This window comes from Megalops cyprinoides, chromosome 6 (assembly GCF_013368585.1).
Source record: "Megalops cyprinoides isolate fMegCyp1 chromosome 6, fMegCyp1.pri, whole genome shotgun sequence".
In the NCBI taxonomy this organism is placed as follows: Eukaryota; Metazoa; Chordata; class Actinopteri; order Elopiformes; family Megalopidae; genus Megalops; species Megalops cyprinoides.
Genome location: NC_050588.1, coordinates 506,643 through 532,110, shown reverse-complemented (window position 1 = coordinate 532,110; position 25,468 = coordinate 506,643). Strand labels below are relative to the sequence as shown.

At 42.7% G+C, this 25,468-nt stretch overlaps 1 protein-coding gene across 4 annotated transcripts; it reads right to left on the bottom strand.

Moving 5' to 3' along the window:
- Positions 1-788: 788 nt before the first annotated feature.
- LOC118779103 (diacylglycerol kinase alpha-like) lies at positions 789-25,340 on the bottom strand. Of its 4 annotated transcripts, none has more exons than XM_036530995.1 (24): positions 25,167-25,340; positions 18,116-18,238; positions 17,412-17,488; positions 16,979-17,123; positions 16,348-16,422; positions 16,087-16,136; positions 15,610-15,684; positions 14,573-14,689; positions 13,614-13,731; positions 13,305-13,393; positions 12,411-12,530; positions 11,819-11,917; positions 11,327-11,419; positions 10,999-11,072; positions 10,277-10,351; positions 9,689-9,774; positions 3,743-3,832; positions 3,445-3,605; positions 3,297-3,361; positions 2,976-3,066; positions 2,579-2,765; positions 2,136-2,256; positions 1,682-1,742; positions 789-1,126 (listed from the first exon to the last, which is right to left on the bottom strand). In XM_036530995.1, the coding sequence occupies exons 2-24, from the start codon at positions 18,189-18,191 to the stop codon at positions 1,052-1,054; spliced, it is 2,220 nt and encodes a 739-aa protein (XP_036386888.1). In that variant the 5' UTR covers positions 18,192-18,238; positions 25,167-25,340; the 3' UTR covers positions 789-1,051. The 4 variants fall into 4 exon arrangements, with proteins under 4 accessions (XP_036386888.1, XP_036386887.1, XP_036386885.1 ...); XM_036530994.1 differs by having other exon boundaries at positions 1,687-1,742; XM_036530992.1 differs by lacking the exon at positions 789-1,126 and having other exon boundaries at positions 1,142-1,742.
- Between the last annotated feature and the right edge of the window lie 128 nt (positions 25,341-25,468).

Sequence of the window (25,468 nt, the reverse complement as noted above, 5' to 3'; positions counted from 1 at the left end):
TTGTTTTGTTTTGGCTTTGATAAACTGCATAGCACGTTTTAAGTGCGCCAACACAAATACTCGTGTTTGCGTTAAACTGATATTTTATATTACAATATAATTACAATATATATTTTACAGTGAAGTTTGTTTAAAGCATGTTAACACGTCACGTTTCCATCCGAAATCCTCATTTTCAGCTGTTTCAAAAATGTACATGGCTCATTGAATTTCAGCCTAGAGGCGCTCAGGACAATTCTGAGTTTGAGAAATGCGAATATAGTTATTGAGAACAATAGCGTGGGTGGTTCTTCGAGGCACAGTTTTTTTCAGAGCCGGTCAGACAGTTCTGTACCAGAAAGGTGAAGTGAGCGCATCCTGGTGTACCCAGCATGTATTGCCTTCTCTTCTGAGTGCGGCCAATGCCTGGAATAAACAGAAACTTGAATGTCCGAGCACAGGTATGCCCCACATAATTGACCAGAAACAAAGGTTTCGATATATAATTCCACCAATTTTATTTAAATTAACACGTTTTCATCAAGGATACACAGTCTTCAAATACCTCTGCACGTGTTTAACAGGGGTTTAAAACATATGAACTAAAATGGCAGTCTGTAAGTGATCTGTCTTTTTAAGCAGCTAAAAGATTAAATAGTCAGAGTATAATACAGGAGTTCTGATTGCCAAAAGGGGATTAAAGGAACCAATATTCACATATTGATCGGCCATTTATTCCATCTTTTTTGAAGACTGGTATCAAACAATCAAAACAGAAACATGCTAAAACACATTTGTGGTATATCATTCCTAACTTGTTTCAAAGAAAGTTTCAAAAGAAACTTGTTTCAAAGAAACAGTGACAAATCTCAAATTCAAAATCCAGAGTCAGGCCAGTCAAAAACCGGATCATTTGAAGCAGAACTCATGTTTTTTTCATAATATGATCGCCACAAAGACCTCTCTACAATACAGACACATTTCACGATAAAGATGCTTTCAGGCTCACTGCATATTTTACAACATGAATGAAATGTGTGCAGGGCACTCTTTCTCTGCTGTCAGCAGAATCCTACTTGAAGAAACCACAGGATTTCGCTGGAGGGGCGACAAGCATTACCGCCTGGTTCTTGTGGTGGATGTGAATCTGGATGTGGGGTGATGGAAGACAAGAGGACACGAGGTTACTTGACTATCACTGTCACAGATAAATGTGTGAACAAATTTGTCTGAATATCATAGTCAAGAACGAGGGAAGTCGCCCACTCTTTCTGAGTCCGATTAACTTTGATATAGGGTGGCAATGTGTGTAAGGCAATGGTAGCCTACATGCGCACATCTAATGGAACTTCACAGGACTGGACACAAGGATACTGCACAGTAGTGAAATAATGAGTACCTGTACACAGTTCAATGCTCCAAAAAGTGTAATTGGGGAAAAAAAACAATATTTCAGCTGAAGAAAATGTAAAGCAGACGAAGATGTTCTTTTCAATAAATCGTTTTGGGCACATCATACGGCACATGAATGCTCATTATTTCACCCCTATTAAAACACAATGACATACTGGCACGGAACCCCCTTTAAATTTATGGAATAAAGTGAATCAGTCTGTGCTGAATCTATCTGTATCTGGGTGGGTGTATGCGGTGTGTATCTGCTGGCACTTTGTGATTCGCTGATAAGGAAGCAATCCCTCACCGTACATGGGGGTTGCATCCACGGCTCCCCATCTATCTGCATAGGCAAGGGCTTCTTCGTCCTGCAGGGCAAGGGGTTGGATGGAGGATAAGAAAGAACATGTCAACCAGACATGTATAAGCATAATTTCCACCATTCTGAGAAAGCTAACTAAGGCAACCTTAACAATATCCTGGCATTCATGTAAACCACTGTGAGGAATGGCTCTGCTGATTTAGTTTTCTAGCCTCACTTCATGCTTATCTTTAATTAACTGAAATGAAAGTCAGGGAGACAGTTTACACATCAAAAGACACATGTGAGCTGAGTAGATGCCCTCTGTACTGGCTATATATGTGTGTGCATATGTTTGGAATGTCTGTATGTGTGTGCATATATTTGGCATGCCTGAATGTGTGTGCCTGTATTTGCCATGCTTGTTTGGCATGCCCGCACATGTCTTTGTGTCCTCTACCTGATTGTTATTTGTGAGGTTTTGGCCAGTCTGTGTCCTGCGCTCTTTAGTCCAGTGTAGATCTGGCCCATCTCTACGGCCCCCTCCAGCCCCACCACCTCCAGCCGGCGGTCACTGATGTCTTAGAGGGTGGACAGACCATACAACATAAAGCATGAAGCACAGACTCGCATACACATGCTCTCTCTCTCCCTCTCTCTTTCAGTCACACACACACACACACACACACACACTCTTCATTTCTCTCTCACAGACAAACACACATGCACAAACACATGCATGGGCGCGCACACATACACACACACACACACATACAAACTGTCTCTCTCGCTCACTACTGCACAGACACATACACTCTTTCTGTCTCACACACAAACAAACAAACTCACAGATATATATCTGTAGCAAACATTTCACTGGGTGTATGTGACACTAGCCCCTACCTTGAGAGCTGTGCTTCAGGATATCAGGGTCAGTGATCAGCTCTGGAAGTTCGTGGTCAGTTGCGCCCTTGGTGTCGGCCTTCTTGGGCTCGCCCCACAGGTTGGAGCCACCATGCATGCTGGGAATGTTGAGAACAGCAACTCCTTCCAGAGAGAGACTGCTGAGGTCCAGAGGAGTGCCGCAACACTAAGTAGAAAGAAGCATGCAGAGACTGCATCACCATCCATGCAAGACAACTCCATCCACAGATATGCACACACAAAGGATGCCATTAGAAATTAAGGTACAGTGTCGCCAAATAAAATGTGGACTATCGAATTCAATGAGATTGCCCCCTCTTGCCCCCTTCAGTAGACTATAGGAATTCATCATATCAGAGGGGTGACTGGTCTTCACCTCAATGGTAATATACTCCTTCAGCTTCTTACAGGAGGCAGATATGGTCTCAGAGGTGGCCAGCTCAAAATACCACAGCTTGTTCTTCATTCTAGAACAAAAACAGATATTTCAGACAAACAGAAAGAAAAGCTTGTTGCCACTCTATAAGACAGGTAGATAAAACATTCAAAGAAAAGGTTTCTCTGTGTAATTTATGCAACAAACACATTGTTTTTATTTTACATATAAAGCAAATAACATTTTGTGAATGTAATATACTGTAAAACAACATCCTTGGTCCAGATTGAGCTATACATGCTTGAAAAGAACCATGTTCACCTGCTGTTGAACTTCTGGGGATGCTTCTCTCTCATTGTGTGAAATCGATGGGCGATCGAGGCATCCTGTGGACACAGAATGTCAGCACACCAAAATGTCACAGCCAATCAGGGGTGAACAGGCTGTTTCCATGGAGACCCTGACTCACCACTCCAATGGAGAAGTAGTTGTTGATGATCACATATGGCACAGGGTCCGCTTTCATCTGGCTGTCCTCGGGGATCACCTGCACGCTCCAGCGGTCCATGAGCACCTCTGTGCTGCACTCAATCTCCTTCAGGATCTGACTCAGATCCATCCCATCATAACCTAGAGGGAGAGGTCACACACACACACACACACACACACACAGACACCCATACATACACAAACACACATATGCACGTTATCTGTGTTGCCCGTCAGTGCTGAATGTGATTAAACAGGGGGATTAAACAGGCCCTCACCTCCTCCCCATCTGAGTGAACGGGCCAGGTCATTCCCTGTGCCGAGGGGCAGCACGGCCACCGGGGGGCGCACCACCAGGTCCGCCTTGTCTAACAGAGGCAGTATATGAAGTTAGAATTGTGCCTTAAATACAAAGAAGCGCAGAGTAAGGCTTGTGCTTGTAAACAGCAAACTGTAAAAGCAAAACACTAATCGCACTTGTAATTCACAACTTTTGAATCTGCATTTTGGAGTTTGCAATTATAACTTGCAATCTGCAAAACTGCAAAAAAACAAATTGCAATTGTAACTTCATACTTGCAAAACGGTACCACAGGATTTGCATTTTGTAACTACCAGTCTGAGTGCTCAGGAGCGTAATCTTACCACGTGATTTTTGGCCGCTTTTTCTCACCAGTCTGAGTGTCAAAAATTAAAGAAGTGCAACTCACGATTTCCAACTTCCAACTTGCTCTCAAGAAACCATAAGCTGTGGTTGTTCTAACACAAGCATCCAGTAGGTGGTAGTGTATGTGATTGATTGGCCAGGAACCTTGCAAGCGTCATGCAATGCTGTTCTGCTTAATGCAAGATGGAGGGAAGAGAAGCTCCACAGCTTAGATAGACTATGATCATTTGCATTAAGAATCTGTTTATAAATGTTTCATTTCATCCACAGGGATGAAAATGACACATTTCAAAGTTTGAACTATGATGTAGAACAAAAAAAGTATCTAGTGTCATTAGCCAATTAATACTTAGTGCCATGAAGTTATTTACTCAATTCTCACAAAAAGAGTTTCCACTTAAGTTTTCTTGGAGTCTTCTTGCTGTTCAACATGAATGATGAAGTGAAAAGTATACGAGAACCAATGCTTATAAAACTATGAAACTTGGCTTAAACCATATGAATTTATTGCTTTAAATGAATCAATGCCTCCCAGTTACAGTAACTACCAGGTCCCTCGCTCAACTGGGAGAGGTGGTGGTGTTGCTGCTGTATATAACTCTAGTCTTTGTGCCACTTTTAAATCTGGCCATAACTTTAATTCATTTGAATTGTTAGTACTTAGCTTTGCACATCCTGACAAGACTGCATCTCAGGTGTTTACCCTAGTAATTGTTTACAGGCCACCTGGCCCTTATACTGTTTTTTTTTACAAATTTTTGTAATTTGCAGACTTTCTTTCCAGCCTGGTTGTCAACACAGAAAAGGTTGTGGTAGTGGGTGATTTCGATATTCATATGGACAATGTACAGGATCCCTTCAGAACAGCATTTTTGTCCATTATTGACTCCATTGTAACCTTGCCACACAATCCCGTACTGTCCGACCATTACCTGGTGACTTTCAACTTTCCTTTTGCTTGTTACATTAACTCAGAGTCCATATTTTCCCTCAGGCGCACCATCTCTTCTGCTACTACCAAAGGCTTTATTGATGAGCTCCCTGCTTCATACAGTCTGAACAACGAAGAATATTTAAATTTATGCTCGAACCCTAGTTCGGCTAAAATAAATCAACTCACCGAAAATATTGAGTCCACACTGCGTAACACTCTTGACACCGTTGCACCCCTCAAAAAGAGGAAAGTCCCTGACAAAAGACTAGCACCCTGGTATAATGACCTGTGCTATGAAACAAGCTTCACGGAAACCTGAAAGGAAATAGCGCTCCACCAAATTACAGGTCTTTCTCCTGGCCTGGAAAGAAAGTCTTCTACACTACAAGCATGCGCTCACAGCTGCCAGATCAGTGTATTTTTCTACCCTAATAGAGAAAAACAAGGACAATCCCAGGTATTTGTTCAGCTCCATCTCCAGACTAGTGAAGAGCCCTGCGTCAGCCAACCCCTGCATCCCAGCAATTCATAGTAGTGATGACTACATGAACTTTTTTGACAGCAAAATCACTAAGATACGTGACACAATTAAAAAAAAATCCTCTAATTCTGCTTCTAGCCTGGCCTGTCCAAACTCAGATAGCGTAGAGATGTCCAATAGGTCAGCCACATGCCTTGACTCTTTCACACCCAATGAATTTAGCGATTTCTTCTCCCTAATTAATTCGTCTAAAAATGCTACCTGCCTACTAGACCCCATTCCAACTGGAGTCTTAAAACAGCTGCTACCTGAAATTGTATACCCAATTATACATATCGGCCAAACCTGATGTCTCCCTGGAAATATCAAACATTGAAGCCTGCCTCAAAGACATAAAGACATGGATGGCCCATAATTTCCTTCTCCTAAATTTGGACAAAACAGAAATATTGGTCATTGGCCCAAAGTCTGTCAGGAGCAAACTCACCAATATTACATTAAATCTTGATGGTGTCTCACTGGCCTCAAGTGCAATCATCAAAGACCTTGGTGTCACGACTGACCCTGAGCTCTCTTTTGACACCCATATAAAAAACACCTCCAGGACTGCTTTCTTTCATCTGAGGAATATTGCCAAAATCAGGAAAATTCTATCAATACACAACGCTGAAAAGCTAATCCACGCTTTTGTTACATCCAGATTGGACTACTGTAATGCCCTCTTGTCAGGATGTGTATATGCCTCCCAAAAGTCCCTTCAGCTGGTTCAAAATGCAGCTGCTCGAATTCTAACCAGAACAAAGCGCTTTGAACACATCACCCCAGTATTAGCCTCTCTCCATTGGCTACCTATCAAATACCGCATTGATTTCAAAATACTTCTCCTTACATTTAAAGCTTTAAATGGGCTTGCCCCTCCCTATCTTAAAGACCTTCTCCGCCCATATACTCCAAAACGATCTCTACGTTCCCAAAGTGTGGGACTTTTCATTGTTCCAAGAGTGGGTAAAAGTACTATAGGCGGTAGAGCCTTTTCGTACCAAGCCCCTCTTTTGTGGAACAGTCTACCCACCGAGGTTCAGGGAGCAGACTCTCTCTCCGCCTTTAAGTCTAGGCTAAAAACGTATCTTTATTTCAAATCTTTTAGTTGAGGGACACAGCACGGTGCTGACATTGATCATAGAGTCTCTCGTGGACTAAGCTTGCTGTCACTATATCACGGCCTGGGTACTCTGTGTTCAGCTGATCCGGCTGTGATCAGCTGTGGTCACCCTCATGATTGTGCTGGCCCCTTGCCTCTCATCCCCTAGGTATGCTGCCATAGTCCTTATCTGCCGGGAATTTTCCCTATTACGCACATGCATCCCTCTTCCCCCCTCTGTTCCCCCCTTTGCCTTTACTTAACATCCACTAATCACTGTTCTCTGTTTGTTTCCTACCCCTGTTCCAAGCTCCTGCCCGGAGCTGTAGCTCAAGCATCACACCCCGACTTCCAGTCCTGCTACCTCACTACCCTGCCCGTCAAGCCAACTGCGTGCTAAGAACCGAACAGTCCTGCTACCTCGCTGCCCTGCCCATCAAGCCAACTGCGTGCCAAGAACCGGACATTATACGATAGATTTCATAATTACTATGTTGTTAATTACTGCTGTCTATCTAACCCAAATGTATTAAAGTACATTGTACAACTTTAAGACTCTCTCTAATTCTATCTGCCCAGTGCTGGCCAGAAGCAGATGGGCTCCCCCTCTGAGCTGGGTTCTGCTCAAGGTTTCTTCCTGTTAATTGGGGAGTTTTTCCTTGCCACCTTTGCCTTAGGCTTGCTCTCAGGGGGTCTCAGGCCTGGGATCAATGTAAAGCTGCTTTGTGACAACTTGTGTTGTAAAAAGCGCTATACAAATAAAATTGAATTGAATTGAATTGAATTGAATAAAGCTACCAAAAGGCAGACAGCTTTAACATAAACTTGTTTGTATGGAATACAATATGGAAGTCTACCCAATCGGCATATAAGGTACTGTTTATGTACAAAATGAGATATGAGAAATACAGATCACTGAAAGTGGTTCAGTTATTTTCTTGCAAAAAATGGGACAGCCAAAACGACAAAGCAAAATCTACTTTGTGTCGGATTGGCTGATTTCTCTTTATTTGGGGAATCAGCCAATTCCCCCTGGGTGCTTAGGCCAGTGCAATCCTGGACTGCCCATTATAAAATTTGGGAACAGTAGGCCATTTCAGTTGTGCAATTATAAATGCCCTTTTACCTTTTAGAGATCATTGAATAGCATTCAAATAATATAATGTAGCAATTGCCTTTCAGATTACTTTGCATTATGAGAAACACTGCAAATAGATTTGCATTTAAATGCTGTCGGTATATGACGTTTGCAAGGTTCCTGGCCAATCAATCGCGTACACTGCCACCTACTGGATGCATATGTTAGAATAGCCACAGCTTACAGCTTCTTGACAGTAAGTTGCACGTTGCAAATCATGAGTCACGCTTCTTTCATTTTTGGCACTCAGACTGGCGGGAGAAAGCGGCCAAAAATCATGTGATAATATTACGCTCCTGAGCGCTCAGACCGGAAGTTACAAAGCGCAAATCCTGTGGTACAGTTTTACGAGTATTCGCTCATGTCACATGGCTGCCATTTTGAATATTTTATGTGCGAAAACGAGGCTGAGGTTGTAGGAACAAGGAAGTTCGTGAGAAAGTTGCAGTGAGTGAAGCAAGTGATTGACAAGCCATGGCTTACTGCTGTGTGCCAGGCTGCCATTCTTACCAAAGACGCAATCCAGAGCTGTCTTTTTACGGTTTCCCAAAAGACAAGGACACCCGTCGGCAGTAGATTGTCAAAATAAGGCATGATGTTGGACCATATTTTCAGGTAACTATGAAGTAATGCAACAAGATAAGCTAGCGTTAACTTTTAGTGTTGGCTAATGTGTGGGGTCGATAGATGCTGAGGCACCATCGAGTGCAGCAAACTTAGTTATTACGTTAGCTAATGTGGAAAGTTACCTTTGCAAGTAAATTAATAAATAAAAGTGAACTATTTTACGTGCTAATACTGATAATACATCTCTCATCTCAGATTATGGACAACACAAGAGTGTGTTCCAAACACTTTACTGATGACTGTAGAGTCAGGTCGCTCACCGGTTTAAAGAAACTTAAGAGTGGGAGTGTGCCGACTATGTTTTCATGGTGTCACCCGAAAACCAGAAGGATAATTCAGCGCCACCAGAGGTAATCATCATCTGACATTACGCATTTTTATGTGTATAAGCATGATGAAGATAATAAGGATGAGCATTGGTATTCATATTACACTAAAACACAATGTAATGCTACATAAAACAGGCCTACATCATATTTCATGTCTTCACTTTAGTGAAAAGTATATATAACGCTACGACTTAAGTTAGCTCTTCACGCTACCAGTATTTTGACGTTTGCTAAGCTAGTGCACCGATTGTTTACTTACATTCTATATCAGTGATGTAGCCCCCTATCCAGTTGCTGTAACCTTTCAGTAATACTGATCTTGGGATACGATTCCCTTCTTCAGCCCACTTCTCAACATCAGAAGCCCACTTCTCAACATCAGTCAGAACTTGACGTGACAGCTACCACCTCTGCCTTGTTCTCACTGCAGCGTGACATGAGCAAATTAAGTTACAATTGCAATTTTTTGTTTTGCAGTTTTGCAGATCACAAGTTACAACTGCAAACTCCAAAATGCAGTTTCACAAATTGTGAATTACAATTGCGATTAGTGTTTCACTTTTATGCCGTTTAGAAGCGCAAATCTTACTCTGCGCTTCTTTGTATTTAATGCACGATTCTACCTTCATATTGTGTGATACATACAATTTTAACGAGCACAGACAGAATTTTCACAGATTATAATGGAAGGGACTGAGATGGCACTATCATTAATACAGGGGTGTTGAAGGAGTATTTACCCTTCTCTGTGTCAAAACATGCAGCACTGCTTATAAAATATGTTCTCATTCATACGTTCTCATGCATGCCCATATTGGTTTATACAAACATCCCTGTTTTCCTTCAGCAGTAGCTCTGGTATTGGAGAGTTCTGAATCTGAAAGGGGAGGAGTCACAGAGTTCTCACCAATGGCGTCCAGGATCCAGCCCACGGTGCCGTCCCCCCCACACACCAAGATCCTGTAGTTCTGCAGGTTCCTGAAGAAGTGCAGTCTGACAGGGGAGATAAATCAAACAATCCAGTTTACTCCATAAATAACATCTAACTATTTAAATCATAACTTTCCATCCACATAAATCATAAATAACATGTTCCAACATTTGCATCATAAATAATGTGTTCCAAGTACATTTCCTGAATGAATGACTCTCACTTTGCACTGATTTATCTCAGACCTCAGCATATTTTGGGACTTAACTTGCAAACACTCCAGGAGCAAGGACACAACTTTCATACAATAAAAGTAATCCCCTCCTGTAGAGTGTCTCATATTTTTGCATTATCTTTTGGAGGAGGATAAGAATACATCATGTGACAGGATATTTACAGTCAGATTACACGAATGAATCCACGGCGCTGCATTTCTGAACTGCCGCCACAAGGGGCAGAGAGCTGGCACTTATAAATAAGAAAATGCTAAATGGGAGAGGGATTAGTACATTTTCCTGTACTTTCTGCTGCATTTCTCTACATTACTGGATAAGTGATTCTCACCCTGGACCAGGCCCTCCATTGGAGAGATTGTACACTTGCCGGGGGTTCAGTAGGTACTGAAATTTGCGCAGGACCCTGGAACACAGGCACAGTCTGTTAAACTCAGATCCTTTACCAGGAGCAGCAGGTTATTCCTCTATTATGGAATGCACCCCTAAGGACAACAACAGAGAATACAGAAACAGATGCAAAACGTATATTTATCGTGTGAAAGCAACTTCACATGGCTTTATCAGTAGCAGAGAAGAGAACTGGATGTGAATTTTTGGAGCCAGAAGGATCCTATTGGTTGGAGTTTTACTTTTGAGATAAGTGACATGTGTACCTTGCTAGGTAAGTATATTCACAGAGTGAGTGCTCAAGAAAGCTTGACATGAAACATCAGTCTTTAAACATATTGCAGTGAGACACTGTACATGTCTTGTCAGAGTGAAGAGGCCAGTTTGATGTGCCATGGCTGTATTGGCAGAAATTAAGATATGGTCTGCATGGGCATTCCAAGAAATGAATACACAAATCAAAAAGGGTTAGTCAAGATTTCTGATAACATCAGACTATCTGGACTATCTGGATGCTTTACACCATCTAGAAATCAAAGATGCTATTTTGAGGAGCACATTGCTTCCAGCTTCCACTTTTTGATTCGGTCCCTGACCCACACCCCGATCCGGTCCCTGACACAGCCCCAGACCCTGTGAGGTTGTGTAGAGGGTGCCGTTCACCTCTCGCCCTGCTTGCCTCCACTCTTGGGGTTCACAAACACTAGGAGAGGGTGCGTGTCTGGAACAGGGCTGATCTGAGTGAACAGAAAAGCAGTCATCTCTACAGCTGAAGAGAAAACAGTGTGCATGAGTGCTCACTGTGGACACAATCCAGAAGGGACCTTACGAAACCATTCTGAGCAGAACTATATGTTACATGACACACCCCCCACTCCCCCACCACACACAAACACACACACACACACACACACACACACACACACACACACAGGCTCTATGCAGTAAGCACTCCCACATGTGATCATTGCTGTGACTAGCAGGGCAGCACCTGTAGGATGTGACCGTCAGGAGTGTAATTCTGCAGCTCGTTGCCATCCGAGATGCTGGGGCAGCAAACTTTCTTACCACCGGGATTGTCCTCCTTTAAGGGCAGTGACAGTAGTGGCGATGGTGGGGGGGGTGTGGTACAGAGGGGCGAGCAGGATGGAAGCAGGAGACCAAAGACAGAGAGCAAAGGGAACAGATGGGATCAAGTTAGCACGTGGAGGTTCCACATAAAGTATCCCTATTGATCTTCAAACTCCAGTTATGTATTTACGTTGACATTCACTTAAATATAACTCACTTTATTACATGTGCACACATGATTGATTAATTTCTTCAAAAGGCAGAAACCCTATTTAGGTAAGGTTGTATGGCTGCAAAGTTTAAGAGGTACAATATCCCAATAAGTTCTCTATGGTAACTGGTTCCTTCCTCAGGCCCCATGAAGCCCCACCCCCTCTCAGTGATCTCACACAGTGCCGTGCAACACACCCACCTTGATGACGGGGTAGATGGCCCAGGGGGGTAGGATGTGGTCTCTGAGGGGCCCGCAGGTGCACTCGATCGGCTCCTGTTCCACACACTCGTCATGACACTGGGAGGTGACAGATGACAGAGATGTCAGAGCACTTGTTCAGATCATCAAAGCCTTCCAGGAATGACAGAGGAATGCCACAGAACCAGAAATAAAAGCCATGAGAGCCCTGAACCAGGTTTGGCAGAACATGGTGCTTCAACCTGTGGCTCTTTTCTAGGGCTGGAGCCGCCCAGAACAGACAACAGAGATTTGATTAGAGCAAAGGTTCTGAAGTGGGGGTGTCTGGGCCCACAGGGGGTAAGGGGGACCTCATCAGGGGGTGCTGACAATCAAATGATCATGTGCTAGTGGGAGTATGAATATGAGATATTTACCAAAATAAAAATGACTCCACAAAGTCTCCACTAAGAGAGGGCACAAGAATCCTTCTACCGTGAGCAAAGAATACAGCGACCGAAAAAGGCTGAGAAACTCTGGGCCAGAGCTCCATTGTCCCACAGTGATTTATAAAAACACAGTTGAACCCCCAAACACACACGGCCTGCCTCACCATGGTGTGGCACCACACGCAGTGCTTGCCAGTCAGGCCTTGGTAGCTCTTGATTTTCTTCTGGCACCTGTCACACCTGCTGGAGTCGTAGCTGCCGCGGACCCAGTCATGAGCTGCCACCTGTAGTGCAGAGAGAGACAGATGGACAGACAGACAGTCAGACATACATACAGACAACCTCATTAATCCCACTGGTACCATTCATCCCTTTAGCAAAACCCCATAGAGCTTAAAAGGCCCATGAGTTAGACTGAGGAAGGTAGCACACATTAACTGCCTGTCCCAAATGACCCCCAAGCATGTCCTCCTACATGGGGGTCATTTGGGTGTGCATGGCCCTAAATGCCTTCAAAGGCAAAATCAAAAATTGAGCTGTAACATCTGATCTCTCAGCCACAGGAAGAAATACTTTGATCTAACTGGGTACCAAGAGAAACACAGCAGTAGGGAAAAAAACTAAACACAAATTATATGTATACCATCATTTTTCTCCACAGGATTCTACTGTGTGAAAACTCACATAGTCATGCCTAACAGATTGACCACAATAGTGGCAGAAGTGTGGTGTTGTGGTAAGAAGCAGGGCTTGTAACCAAAAGGTTCCTGGTTTGATTCTCACTGTTGTACCCTTGAGAAAGGTGCTTAACCCAGATTTGGCTCAGTAAATATCCAGCTGTATAAATGGATAAAATTGTGACCTGTGTACCTGGATAAGAGCATCTGCTAAATGACAATAATGTAATGTTCTTAAGTCATAACTGGAAACAGTAAAAATGAGTTGCAGTTTGCAGGTCAAGTCAGAGCACTTTAAAAGGTAAACATTTTCACACTGTGTGCATATTTACTCACAGCAGCCCACAGCCTAGCATAAAAGCTGTTCAGCCAGAGACTCACCCCTGCCTCTTTTTTGGACTTGACATAGGTGCGGGTACAGGGAGCGGGGTTCTTATTGGCACAGTGACCATGGACTGTATACTTGCAGCCTGTGGGAAAGAAAAAAAACAGTTGGACGTTTAAAAAGCCGCTCATCAGTTTGCGGAGTTATTGTCTGTCACATTGATTTGTCATGTTTTGTCTTTCCAAAGCTCTTGAAAATCATTTCGTGAGTGTCATTTAGAGCTACGGGACCATAATGTGCAGAGAGTGGCCACACGTAAGCAAGCTTGTGAAGGCCGCACTCTAGTGGCTGAGCTGAGTACTTACAGACACAGCACAGGCCCTGTTTGCGCAGGCCGAGAAGCATGCTGTGGCACACGTTGCAGTAAACCGGCCTGTTGAAGTTCTTCATCCTCCACAGATGCTGCCCGTCCTTCTGGGTCACCTGAGGGGATGGTGTGACAGGGAGGCGAGGGGAGGTGGCGGAGGGATGTGTGTATTTAACAGTCACCGGAATGGCAACTCTTTCCCCAAACAGAGGCAGACACCCATCCAGCAGATGGGTATTGACATACTGACATTATTGTATTGACATTTTGGATGAAATATATAGGAATACAATAAGCACAAATTCATTTTATGGAGCTAAAGGCATTGTCATAAGGCCTGCTGTCTGCACTCTTACAACCAGGCCTTTGTATGTTCAGCGTCATCACAGTCTCACAGCTGAAATTTCTCACCACGCTTTGTTCAGTACATGAAACACGGGCAATCAACTGCCACAACTGAGCCAACGGCTGGTTGGTGTGAGACAACAGAGGACAATAGCTGAAAATTGTGGTTAACCTCTGTACTATTGCCCATAAAACAACACAGCGCAGCGTAATCAACTCAGAATTCAATAAATCGTTTTTCATTTGATCAACGACTTATGATGGGTGCAGAAATTGTGATATTTGGGGTTTGATTCATTCCTGTTCTGGAGGGATAATGAAACTGAGCAACAACCGATGCTGCATATATGGATCTCCTACTTACATGAGGGTAAATGTTTGAGATTTTTTTTCTAATGACCAGATGACATGTGAGTTACTAGAGTAACTAGTTACTTGACTAGGAGAGTGCATTCATCCAGGCGAACCAGTCTATGCTACCTGGCTATTAGAGTGCATTCATGTAGGCGAACCAGTCTATACTACCTGACTAGGAGAGCACATTGATACAAGTGGGTAAGGCTGTGCTACCTGGCTAGGAGAGTGCTATCTGATGCCGTCATCTTGTCTCACCTTGAGTCCCAGCAGAACCAGAAGTGGCACATTTTTCATGCCACCCTCAATCCATTCCTCAAGGGACACTGTGCCACTGCCATCCGAGTCAATGGCCGCCATCATTTCCTTCAGCACCTGTCCAATCACAGCACACTGTTCAGAGCTCCAGAAAGCGGACCAATCACAGCACAACTTCAGAATTCTGAAGATGTCTGAACTCAAAGCACCAGACCAATCATGGAATGAGTAACCCTGAGAAAGTCACAAACCTAAAATGTTTTCATACTAAATTCAGCTGTTAAAATTAGTTAATGACTGTATAAGTCTCTGTGTAGGCATTCAAAGACAGCCTAGAAAAACACACCTGCTCAGCAAATGAAAAGTTTCAAAATGACCTGCCCAAATGACTATACAACTTTTGTGGTGCATTTTTTGGGCTGAGTTGAGTGCACAGTTCAACAGTGTGAAGTGGGGAGACAGCATGGGAAGGCAGAGCAGACAGACACAGAGACATACAGACACAGCAAAAAGACACACTGTGGAAACACAAAGACACAGCAGAGATGCAAGAGGCAGCAAAGCTACACAGCACAGAAACACAGCCACAAAGACAGTAAAGAAACTGTGAAGGGAGCTAATCAATCAAATTCATCTGAACAGGTTAATTGTTTAATTGTTAATTGTAATTGTCAATATGTGTAATTTACTTGCGGGCAACCAACCACTGGTTAATGAGCCACACCTGCCTAATTAAAGGTATTAAATACAGATGTGTGAGTGGAGAGCAGGTGGCTCACTTTTTCAGCTGACTGTGTACTCAGGTTGGTTCCTTTTGTTTCTTGGCTTTTAAAATATTTTTTTTTACATTTGCTCTTTCTGTTCATTTTTGTGGAAAGTGTTGGCCAGTTTCTACAGAGACACATGGACACAGCAGAGAGACATGCCATGGAACCACTGAGGCACACAGACACACAGCAAAGAGATACAGTGTGGAAACACAGACACAGAAATGGCAAAAACACACAGAGCACACACAGACCCATGAAATCCCTCACCGGTCTGAGCTCCGTGACGTCCCAGCCCAGGTAATCCGCTGCTCGCATCATCTGAGTGATAATGCGGTCCACCTCCTGAAGAGACAAAGACCAATGAGAGGAGATGAGCATACAGCTGCTGAGCCATTTGAAGCAGAGCTGTCAGCAGAGCTGACAATAGCCTGATAAAGTCACCAAACCCAGAGTGGCTCAGTGTTTAATTACATCTTAGCCATGCTCAACTCACTTGGGCACAGATTTAGCCTAACCACAATACCCTTTGTACTTAAATTTCAGATAACTGATAATATGAATCTGGCCCTCACTGATACGAAAGAAACATGTATAAGTAACAAAAAACAATATTTAAGACCAAATTTTTATTAGATGTGTTCAACCTGTTCTTTTCCCTTGACACATTTGAACTACCTGCAGGATGACCCTTGCACAACATTCACACTTGTGTCTGCTTGTGTTCTGAGGGCATCTGATGCTTACCGAGCTGTCCAGAACTCCATTGCCATCTTTGTCATACAGTTTAAAGCTATCTGCAAGAAAAAGAGAAAACAAAAACTGTTGTGTTGCCTGAGTCAAGATCATCTACTCATGTCTCCTCTCACCAGTATCCTGTGCCCAGAGCAGAAATGGTGGCTCAGTGATGCCCGTGCGAGAGCAGGCAAACTGATAACGGCTGGCAGTGCCCTAAGAAACATGAGGCAGCGTGGGAGGTCCAGCAGGTGGGTGCTAATCCAGACTCACATTCAAGTTTATCATGGGGCTGCCCGTCTTCTAGCAAGGAGAAGTAACACGACACATCCTTAGGACAGACCACCTCTGAAAGTGAACAAGAATGGGGAAATTGCATGACATGCACACATGCACACACACAGGGGCTGTCTCTCCAAATACTGATAAACCTGTTCATGAAGTGGGCATGGATATCGCACTACACCTATCATACAACGGAACTGTAGCAACTGTCTGTATGTGGACTTATGCGTCTTAAGTTATAGTTGAAAAAATGGAAGACCTGCAAAAGACCTCTACAGACCTTTCTCTGTGTGTACCATGTCTGTTTGACTCGCAGCAGTAACCGTGTCCCAACTGTGGTGATGGATGCCTCATTGGAATGGCAAGTATATGCTATGCAAAAATTTAACACCAGTGTAATCTTCACCATGTGTTCATGGCAGCACTGAGTTTTCAAAGTTCATTCTGATTTTTGTTGCAGAAATGGGCAGCAGTGGGCGGCTGTGTTGTAGTGGTTTGGAGTAGGGCTTGTAACTGATAAAATCATACGAGCGTCTGCTAAATGACAGCAATGTAACGTAATGCTCCAATAAGACAAGCACAAGGGTGGCGTGACCCACAGCAGGACAGGGTAACTCACTCGGCGTCGAGCTTGTGGTCCCGTTGGTCCTGTCCTGCTCAGGGTTCTGGAAGGAGCAAAAGATGCGCTGGCAAAGGTCGAGGGGGAGGTCATCCACCTCCAGGTACATCTTGAGAAAGAGACTGAAGCCTTCCAAGTCAATGCACTAATGTAGCAGGGGCAAAGTGACAGAAAGGACACACCATCACAAGCTGTCTGAACGGAGTACAGGGAACATTACGAGAGAAGCACTCCCATCGAAGCAACAAAACAACCTACAAAGTGTCGGTGCTGAAATTTTTAACACAACAAAAGCCAGGAGACCCAAAGTTGTGGGATTGCAGATGAACGTGCAGTTATTCAGGGGCGCAATGGGATATTGGTGATGCTGTACTCTGAGTCTGGCAGTGTCCTGTGTACATAGTGCAAGCCGCCAGTACTGCTGGGGACTCACCCCTCCATGGCTGTGCGCAGCTAATCTTCCACCTGCCTCAAACTCCTTCATCATATCCTTGACTTTCAGCCTGCCATCTGTCAGGGGAACAGACAAGGTGGAGAATAACTAATGAAAAAGTGGTCAGACAAAATCAGACCAGAAAAATGTATGAAAAAGGGGTTGGAAAAGAGGAATACTGAATAATGAGGGAGGGTGAAACCTGTAAAGTAGAACCCATGACAGTAAAAATAATTTATGTGTGAGGCATTTAGGCACGCAACAGATCAATGCCAAATATAAGGAAGAACCAGGTTGGTACCAACACATTGACTACAGTGCTTACCTAACTGCTAGGAGAAACAGCAAGACAGAGAAAATAGTCTTGTCAAGAAAACCACACCTTGTTTAAACAAGCATAATCTCTAGTACAGTCTTTCAGCCTTTGTGAAAGGTTTTGAGAGAGAATGGGATGAGTAAAACATTATGGTCAATATTTTTAACATGGTTCACCAAATGTGTGTGATGGCACATGTGATGAGTATGGTATATGTGTGGTATGTGGGTGGTACATGCGGATGGTGTGTGCGTGTCTGTCTAGATAAGTGTGTTTGCAAAATGAATGTAATGTAAAAATATAATGTGTCTGGTATATATGTGTGGTGTGCAGATGGGCTTAGTGTGGCAGGGGGACACTGGAGAAGCCCACAGCGACTCTCACTTACAGTCGATGTGCTGCTGCAGTTGGATGAAGTCCACTGAGCCAAGGTCCTTCATCTCTGTGTCCGCCACAAAGGACATGGTGTCTGGGGACTCCACAGTCTCTGCAATGGACTGAGAAGCCAAACCTGCACCAAGGAGACGTACTCTGAGGCACGAGCTTGTGTTCTACCAATTCATCGATCAATTGATTGGTTTATCAATCAACAACGGGCTTCTTTGACCAAACCTGAGAGAGGGGTAGAAACCTAGATGGGGTTTTCAAGTTTTCAAGAGAAATTCAAATATGAGGCTGCTGCACCTGGAGGAAGCACTAAAATTAGATTATAAATACAGGATTAACATGAAATACATGCCCTGGTAATGTCAACATCCAGATGGGGGCATGCACTGCAAACAGCAACTGGAGGATATGAGATATATTTTTCCTATTTGACTTCAGTATCTCCTTTCATTTTACAGAGATAAACATTAATGTGTTACATGTTCCCAGGATTATACACAGTACATTTCTTCTGTTACTCTGTATACTGTAATTACACTGGCTTTCCTTCCCTCAGTTTATCATTTCAAATCCTAATACAACCATCACTGTGCATTGGCAACTGATAAAGTGTAAACTGTTCAAACTGAAACCAAGGACTTAGAATTCCAGTGCTCTTGTGGTTTGGAATCTGGGGGTGAAAATGCAAGAGACCTGCCTTTTTGCCACAACATTCACAGTGCCTGCAGGGGGCTAATGGGAGGGCCCTTTATGCAATACCACGAGGGAGTCTGGGAAATCTCCATTTCTTTGTGTATACAGAGACTGTCCATATCTATTTCTCTGCCTAGAGGGACTGACCCTCTCTATTTCTCTGCCTATAAAAAACAGCGCATCTATATTTCACTGTGTATAGAGACTGTCCTTGTCTATTTTTCTAGCAGTGAAGAGACAGTACATCTGTATTTTGCTGCCTGTTCATACCGCTATTCTACAGCAGGGAACCAGTATGGATTTTTAAACCTGATTCAATACTGGCTTTACAGAGAGAAAAGGTCAGTAGATCTACCAGTACAGACTTATCACTACTTTAGACAGCTTCCTCAACTGATTAAACAACCAAAACAGACAATAATCAAAAATAAAACACAAGTGGGCTGCTGACTAACCTGCATTTCTCATCCAAGTCTGCAATAATGATGTGTCGGTCGCAAACGAGTTGGTTCTATGAGCCGGCTCCTTTACGTGAACGATGGGAGCCGGCTCCCGTCTGAGAGCCGATTTCTTTTCTTTCTTTTTTTTTGTTTGTTAATTAATACAAGACAGAATAATAGGATGATCTTTTGCCACACTGCTCGGCCACAGATACTCCATGCACTGACTGAATGTTAGAATTGTAACGTACATTTATGCATGAGGGCCAGATGCACTGTGTTTAGTGTTTGTAGCGAAACGCTAATTTACAACGTGCAATATAAATAAAACGTTCCATACACATGTGTAACAGTGTTTGATGTTTTTACATTAATGTTTTTATACCAGACTTAATGTAAAATAATGGTATTCTGGAAATGATAAGGTTTAGTATAATTACATTGCATAATTTAAGTGATATACGTGCACACATACCAATCATAGCTCAAAACATTGTTAAATTTGGCTGAATTATAAAAGCCTGATGAAGAGCCGTTTGGGAGCCGAAAGAGCCGGCTCTCATCGATGAGCTGAGCCAAATGATCCGCCTCACTAAAAAAAGCTGGAATCACTAGTCTGCAAGACAGTTTTGTGGAGCTCACACAATCAGGCAGAGTAGACCAGTAGATTGCAGATCAACTTGACTGATGACAAAGCCCTAATTGTTTCAGGGCTCCACAGTCCTCTTCCTTTGAACTATTGACTTCTGAGAAACAAGGAAGTGAAACTTTCACTTTAATTTCCTTTAGGATCTGAGGGAGGGGAGACATGGCCATTTACAATAAAGGGTGGTGTAAGTGTAACTCTATTCAAATGAAGCAGAATACTATGTCCTACATGTTACCCCAGTATTCTGTCCTGAAAATGAGCTCTTTAGGAATGCTTTACACAAACAGTAGACTGTGAGACAGTTTTACTCCCTCAAATCAAATACCTTCCTCTTTACCCTTGACCTGATTCTATCTTTCTCTCAGCTTACTGAGCTCACATCCCCATAAAGGCAGAGGTTCTTAGCCTACGTAATGATTAAGGGTCGACTGATTGTCTGGTCGTTAGATAATCGGTCCCCATATTTGCAAATTTTTGATTATCTGTCATCGGTATATTTTTATCTAAATTCCCGATTTAAAAAAAAATGCATGTACTATTCCGACGCATCAACTCTGTCAGAAAAAAAGTGCTATTGGCTAACATTCTGTCCATAAAATTCCCTCATTGGCCGAGAGAGACAATGTTATCTGACCTTGAAAATCAAACGTTTTCAGCTGCTGGAAACAAGGATGGAAGGTGAGTAGGCCTATCCAGTAAAAGGGTCGTTGTGCTCACACCGTGCCGTTAACCAAATTGCACTAGGCTAATTGGACCTTTTTGAATCAGTATAGTCCACGTTTAAGATAAAAAAACAAGCTTGGAATATAAAAGAAATAACGACTTGTAATAAGGACTAATTGATGCACTTATGCTGGAAGTTGCAATAGTTTGACACAACACATTTAAGAAATTGTAATGTAGGCTATATTTATTCTTTCAAATGAAACTGTCAGTACTCCGCCTCCCTAGCTGTGGTGTTTTCGTTTTTTCCCCCCCAGTCCATGTGCTTTTGTTTGTTTCACCTTGTGTTCCAGCCTGCCCCGCTCTCCGCCCTGTCTCCGCCCTCCTGATCAGTTCCACCTGCCTGCCCGCACACCTGTTTCCAGTTCCTTCATCAGCCCAGCCCTATTTCTACCCTGCTTGTTCCTGTCTTGTTTAACAGTTCGTTTCAGTGTATCTTTGCTTGTTTCGTCCCCGCCGGTTTTCTCTATTCCGTATATTACCGTTTTCGACTCTGCCTGCACATCGACTTCGTTTCTGTCTGCCGCCTTGTCCTGTTGCCTGATCGCCTGCCTACCTGGTTCCTGACCCTGCCTGTTCCTGTTCTCTGCCCCTGATTCTGCCGTCGGGCTGCTTTCCTGGTATCGACCCTGCCTGTTTTTGATTTCGCTTGTGTTTTGCGTTTTTCAATAAACCCGCCTGGAACCTGAAGCTCCCGTGGTCTGCGACTGAGTCCTTACCCGAGTCATTACAGAAACATTCAAATAAATTTACCCTAAAGCACAGCCTTTCTGAATTACGCATTTAAGCAACCGTTCACGAAATTAAACTTAAGCTCGCTTGCGGTTGCACTGGATGTCGGAACCTCGCGGCAAAGCTGAAAATAGGCTACCCGTTTGCCGGGTTTGATGTTTCTTCATTTGGCTTCATCATCATCATGGAAGTCGAGTTATTAAAATAAAAATTTGCAGCACAGTTTGCACTTCGCACAGTTGCACACAGTTTGCACAGCATTTTCGCTAACTTTATCACAGTCCTTCCACACGGTACCCTTGTATGAGCTGTCCATTTTTCACAAAATGTGTGAGCAAATGGGTTCCTAGAATCTCCCCGCAGCTTTATAAAAAGCGTGGAAGCACAGGCTAGTTTTAAGGTTTGATATTTCATACTTTATGATACATGCAGCCTAAATGATGTATCAATTCGCTTTATTCCTTATGCAATGATTGCCATCGTTCGTTCGATAATTGAATGCTTTTGAAATCGCGATAGGCATCTGTTGCGTAGCCAAAATAAGATAACCATAGAGAAATTTACCCACAACGTCAATATTACATTGCACATTTTAGTTATTGCGATTTTTAGATTCTTTCGAGAAAAAATTAACTTTCATAGTGGTGATGTATGCCTGAAAACATGACTAAAATAAAGAGGGTTTGTAATTAAGTGCATGTTGTCACAGCCAATTTCTTTTCACACCAAAAAAAAGTTAAAAGCATTCAAACATCGGCCTGAAATATCGGTTATCGTCCTCTTTTTGTCACAGATAATCATTATCGTATCGGAAAGTAAAAGTCCTGCCTCGTATTTGTTCCACCCATGCACTACACCAACTAAATTTAATTAGCACAACACTTCAGCCTGGTAGAGGAGCTTATTAGTGAAATCACCTTGTTTAACGAATGGCTAGAACACCATGCTAGGACTTATACTTCCTGAAGCCGGGGTTTTCCACCTCTGGAAAAAACCACATCGGTCGACCCCTAGTAATGATAGGCTATGTGTATCCGACCGTGTGCTCGTGCATATGTATGATGATAGATGACATCAGCGATATCGGTGATGATTTGGTAAGACCCTGTGCATGTGGAGACAATTAAAGAGAGGTTGACTGAGGAGATGAAACACTACAGACACTCATAAATCACAACAGATATGTCAAAATTTGGCTGCTAAAGGGAGAGAATTTGCTTTTTTTCAAGGGCAGCCCCCCGGTTTATCTCATGGCCTTTAAAATTCAAATTTATAAATAGTGTGTAGCCATATAGCTTTATACAGTATATGATTTAGATGCATCTCTTAAAAGAAATATAAACAAAGATCTGAGAAATTCTCAGTTGAAAGCAGTATTATGCAATCTATATGAATTTCCATCTTAGCAAAGAAGTCACAACTTTCCTCAAATGTTCCCCACTGTAAAATATTTGCTAAGAGTTTTCTGATCAATTTATGAATTGTTGGAATTGTGGAAATCTAAAGCATTAGCATTTCAAGTACCCTTCCTAAATAAGAATGGATCCTTTGTGGTTTATCTTGATCAGCTTTCCTTATGGTCTGATACGTAAGCATTTGCAGAGGAAGAGCAGGTACAGACATTCCAAGCCCAATGTAAACAGGGATTGGTGGAGAAGTATGGGCATTCCAAACCCAGAGCAGAGGGATTGGTGGAGTGGTATGAGCATTCCAATCCCAGAGCAGACAGGGACTGGTGGACAAGTAGCAACTTTGGCTGAGTGACACATGTCTAATTTCAGTGCTGGTTGAAGATTGGAATGATTACATTTAAAGAAGAAAATTATGAGATGATACTCTTACCAGTTTGGAGTTTTTTGACTGTAAAACATACAGGCTTGTAAAATAATCCTCAATAAAAAAGCCTGTTTTTTAAATATCCTGAGAGGTAAGATTTGTATATTCAGCTCTGTTGTTCAAATTTCTCTGTTTACATGCACAGTAAATGTGAAGCATTTAAATAATAAAGAACAAACAGAAAGACTGGGAGAGTGTACGCTGCCTGACAAGAATGCTTTCTTTGGTTAGGCACCCACAGACACACCCTGTCTTGTGATTCAAAACTGGTAATTCCTCTTCTTCCCAAAGGCAGTTGGTCCGGATTAGTGATGCAGCAACTGCACTATTTCATATGTCTGCACCCTCCAACTGCAAAAAGCTAAACATGATGAGGACAAGATGTTCATTCATCTTGCAGTTAGATTGCTAAATCATTATGTAAAAATGCAGTTTGTGCCTGACCTGCAGACATTGAAAGTGGAATATATGGTGTGATCTAATCAGGAAAAGCGCAGGTGGATATCAAACTGTTGTCCTTGTTTGTCTGTTGTCAGAGAGATTATTAATTTATAATGTAGTAGATTGCCCCTACAAGAGTGATTTAACAGAAGGGAAAATGCTTGGTGGATTGGCACAGACACTTTTCATACAGAAAAGAACAATAGATTGCCTTTATGCTGTTTAATTCAAGTCTGTTAATACACGTGAGTGTTGTGTCCACTTGAAAACCCTTTAAATTTGGACTGGATGTGTTAAGAGTGAAGTGTGTGAATAGGGTGAAATCCATCAAATATGCAGTGGTGATCAATTGATTCTATATACTTTGAGGCAGAGAATCTGTTTACTGATTTTGACTGGATGACTGAAAACTGAGCCAATCAAATTATTTTTTTCTCAGTAGGTATGGTGTGTTTTTATATTATGAAGTAACAATCCACTTAAAGTATGAATGAACGTCTTTCCCCTACCGTGTTTAAGTTTTTCTGCAGGAGATTTTGGGAATCCAGAGCAGTATAGGGGCTGTGTCATCCATCATGATATTTCATATACATCACAGAAGTCAGAGGTTCCCTCTATTCCTATCAGAGACCCACACTGCTGAAATTTTAGAGATTCCTTAATACCCATCCCTGACTGAACCCCAGAAAGAGCAAGTGATTTGAGTTCCCAAGTGAATAATTACCACCTGAACTGTGCAGACGACGAAATTCCTGTAGCTCTCTCACCTACATCACACAGGCTGGGGGAAAAAGCATGCATCCACCTACTTATACAATGAAATCGATATCTGCTGTAGTCATCTAGTGATAGTGGAGAAAAGCAAAATACTAGTGATCTCCGTCAATACTATATCGCCAATACTTGATTTGAAAAACTCACTTCAATCATCCGACTAATCTCAAACCAGCCGCTGGCACATCGCACTTAAATAGCTAGTTGTATTATAGGGCTCACTGGTAGACATCAAGAACCGAACTCGCACGATAGCTCGTTCTGTTACGCTAAAATGGCATTCATTTATAATTTAATTTCGATTCATTGATATTTTTTTTTCGATTGCTTGGATACCCTTTGTATTCCATTCTTGTTCCACCATCAGACTTTCATGTGTGGTTTGTTTCCTTAGAATGCTTTTCCAATTCCAAAGTTTTCCACTTCCACTACAAAATCTTACTTTATTTTTCCCACGCACTCCATCTTTCCTTTGGCAGGGAAGACCTCATTTACACCAAAGTACCTCCGACAGGTGCAAAAAAAAAAAAAAAAAAAAATCCCCGAGAGAGAGTTGAAAGAAGGGGCGGGGTACAGAAGACGGCCAGAATTAAAAAGAGAATGAGGGTGTTTCTGAATTGTAACAAACTGCGAGCAGAACGGTTTTGCAGCGAATACTTGTGACAACGACTAGGCCTACATGTTAGTGGAAAGGAAGCTGAGAAAACAGTCTTAAAATGACCGCCGGTAATTGGTTTGACTGAGAACCCACACGTGAAAAATACCTTAATTACCCGATATGCGCCTTCTGTCTTCTGGTTCAGATGTCGTGTTGCTTGCGGTGAGAACAGCAGCTAGCAGCACGTGGAAAACGAAAACAGTTTTCTATAAAACAGTGTCAGGACTGCAGAGAAATGTCGCTGCTTGCAAGAATACAACGTGAAAGAGAAAGAGCGGAAAAAACCCTGTCGCACACGCCCGACTGGCAGTAGGCTATTCTTCTCAACAAAAAGCACCGCCTCAAACTCTTCCCCCCAGTGTTCAAATCGCGCAATCCGTAGGTGTCACATTTGCCTGTTCACATTCC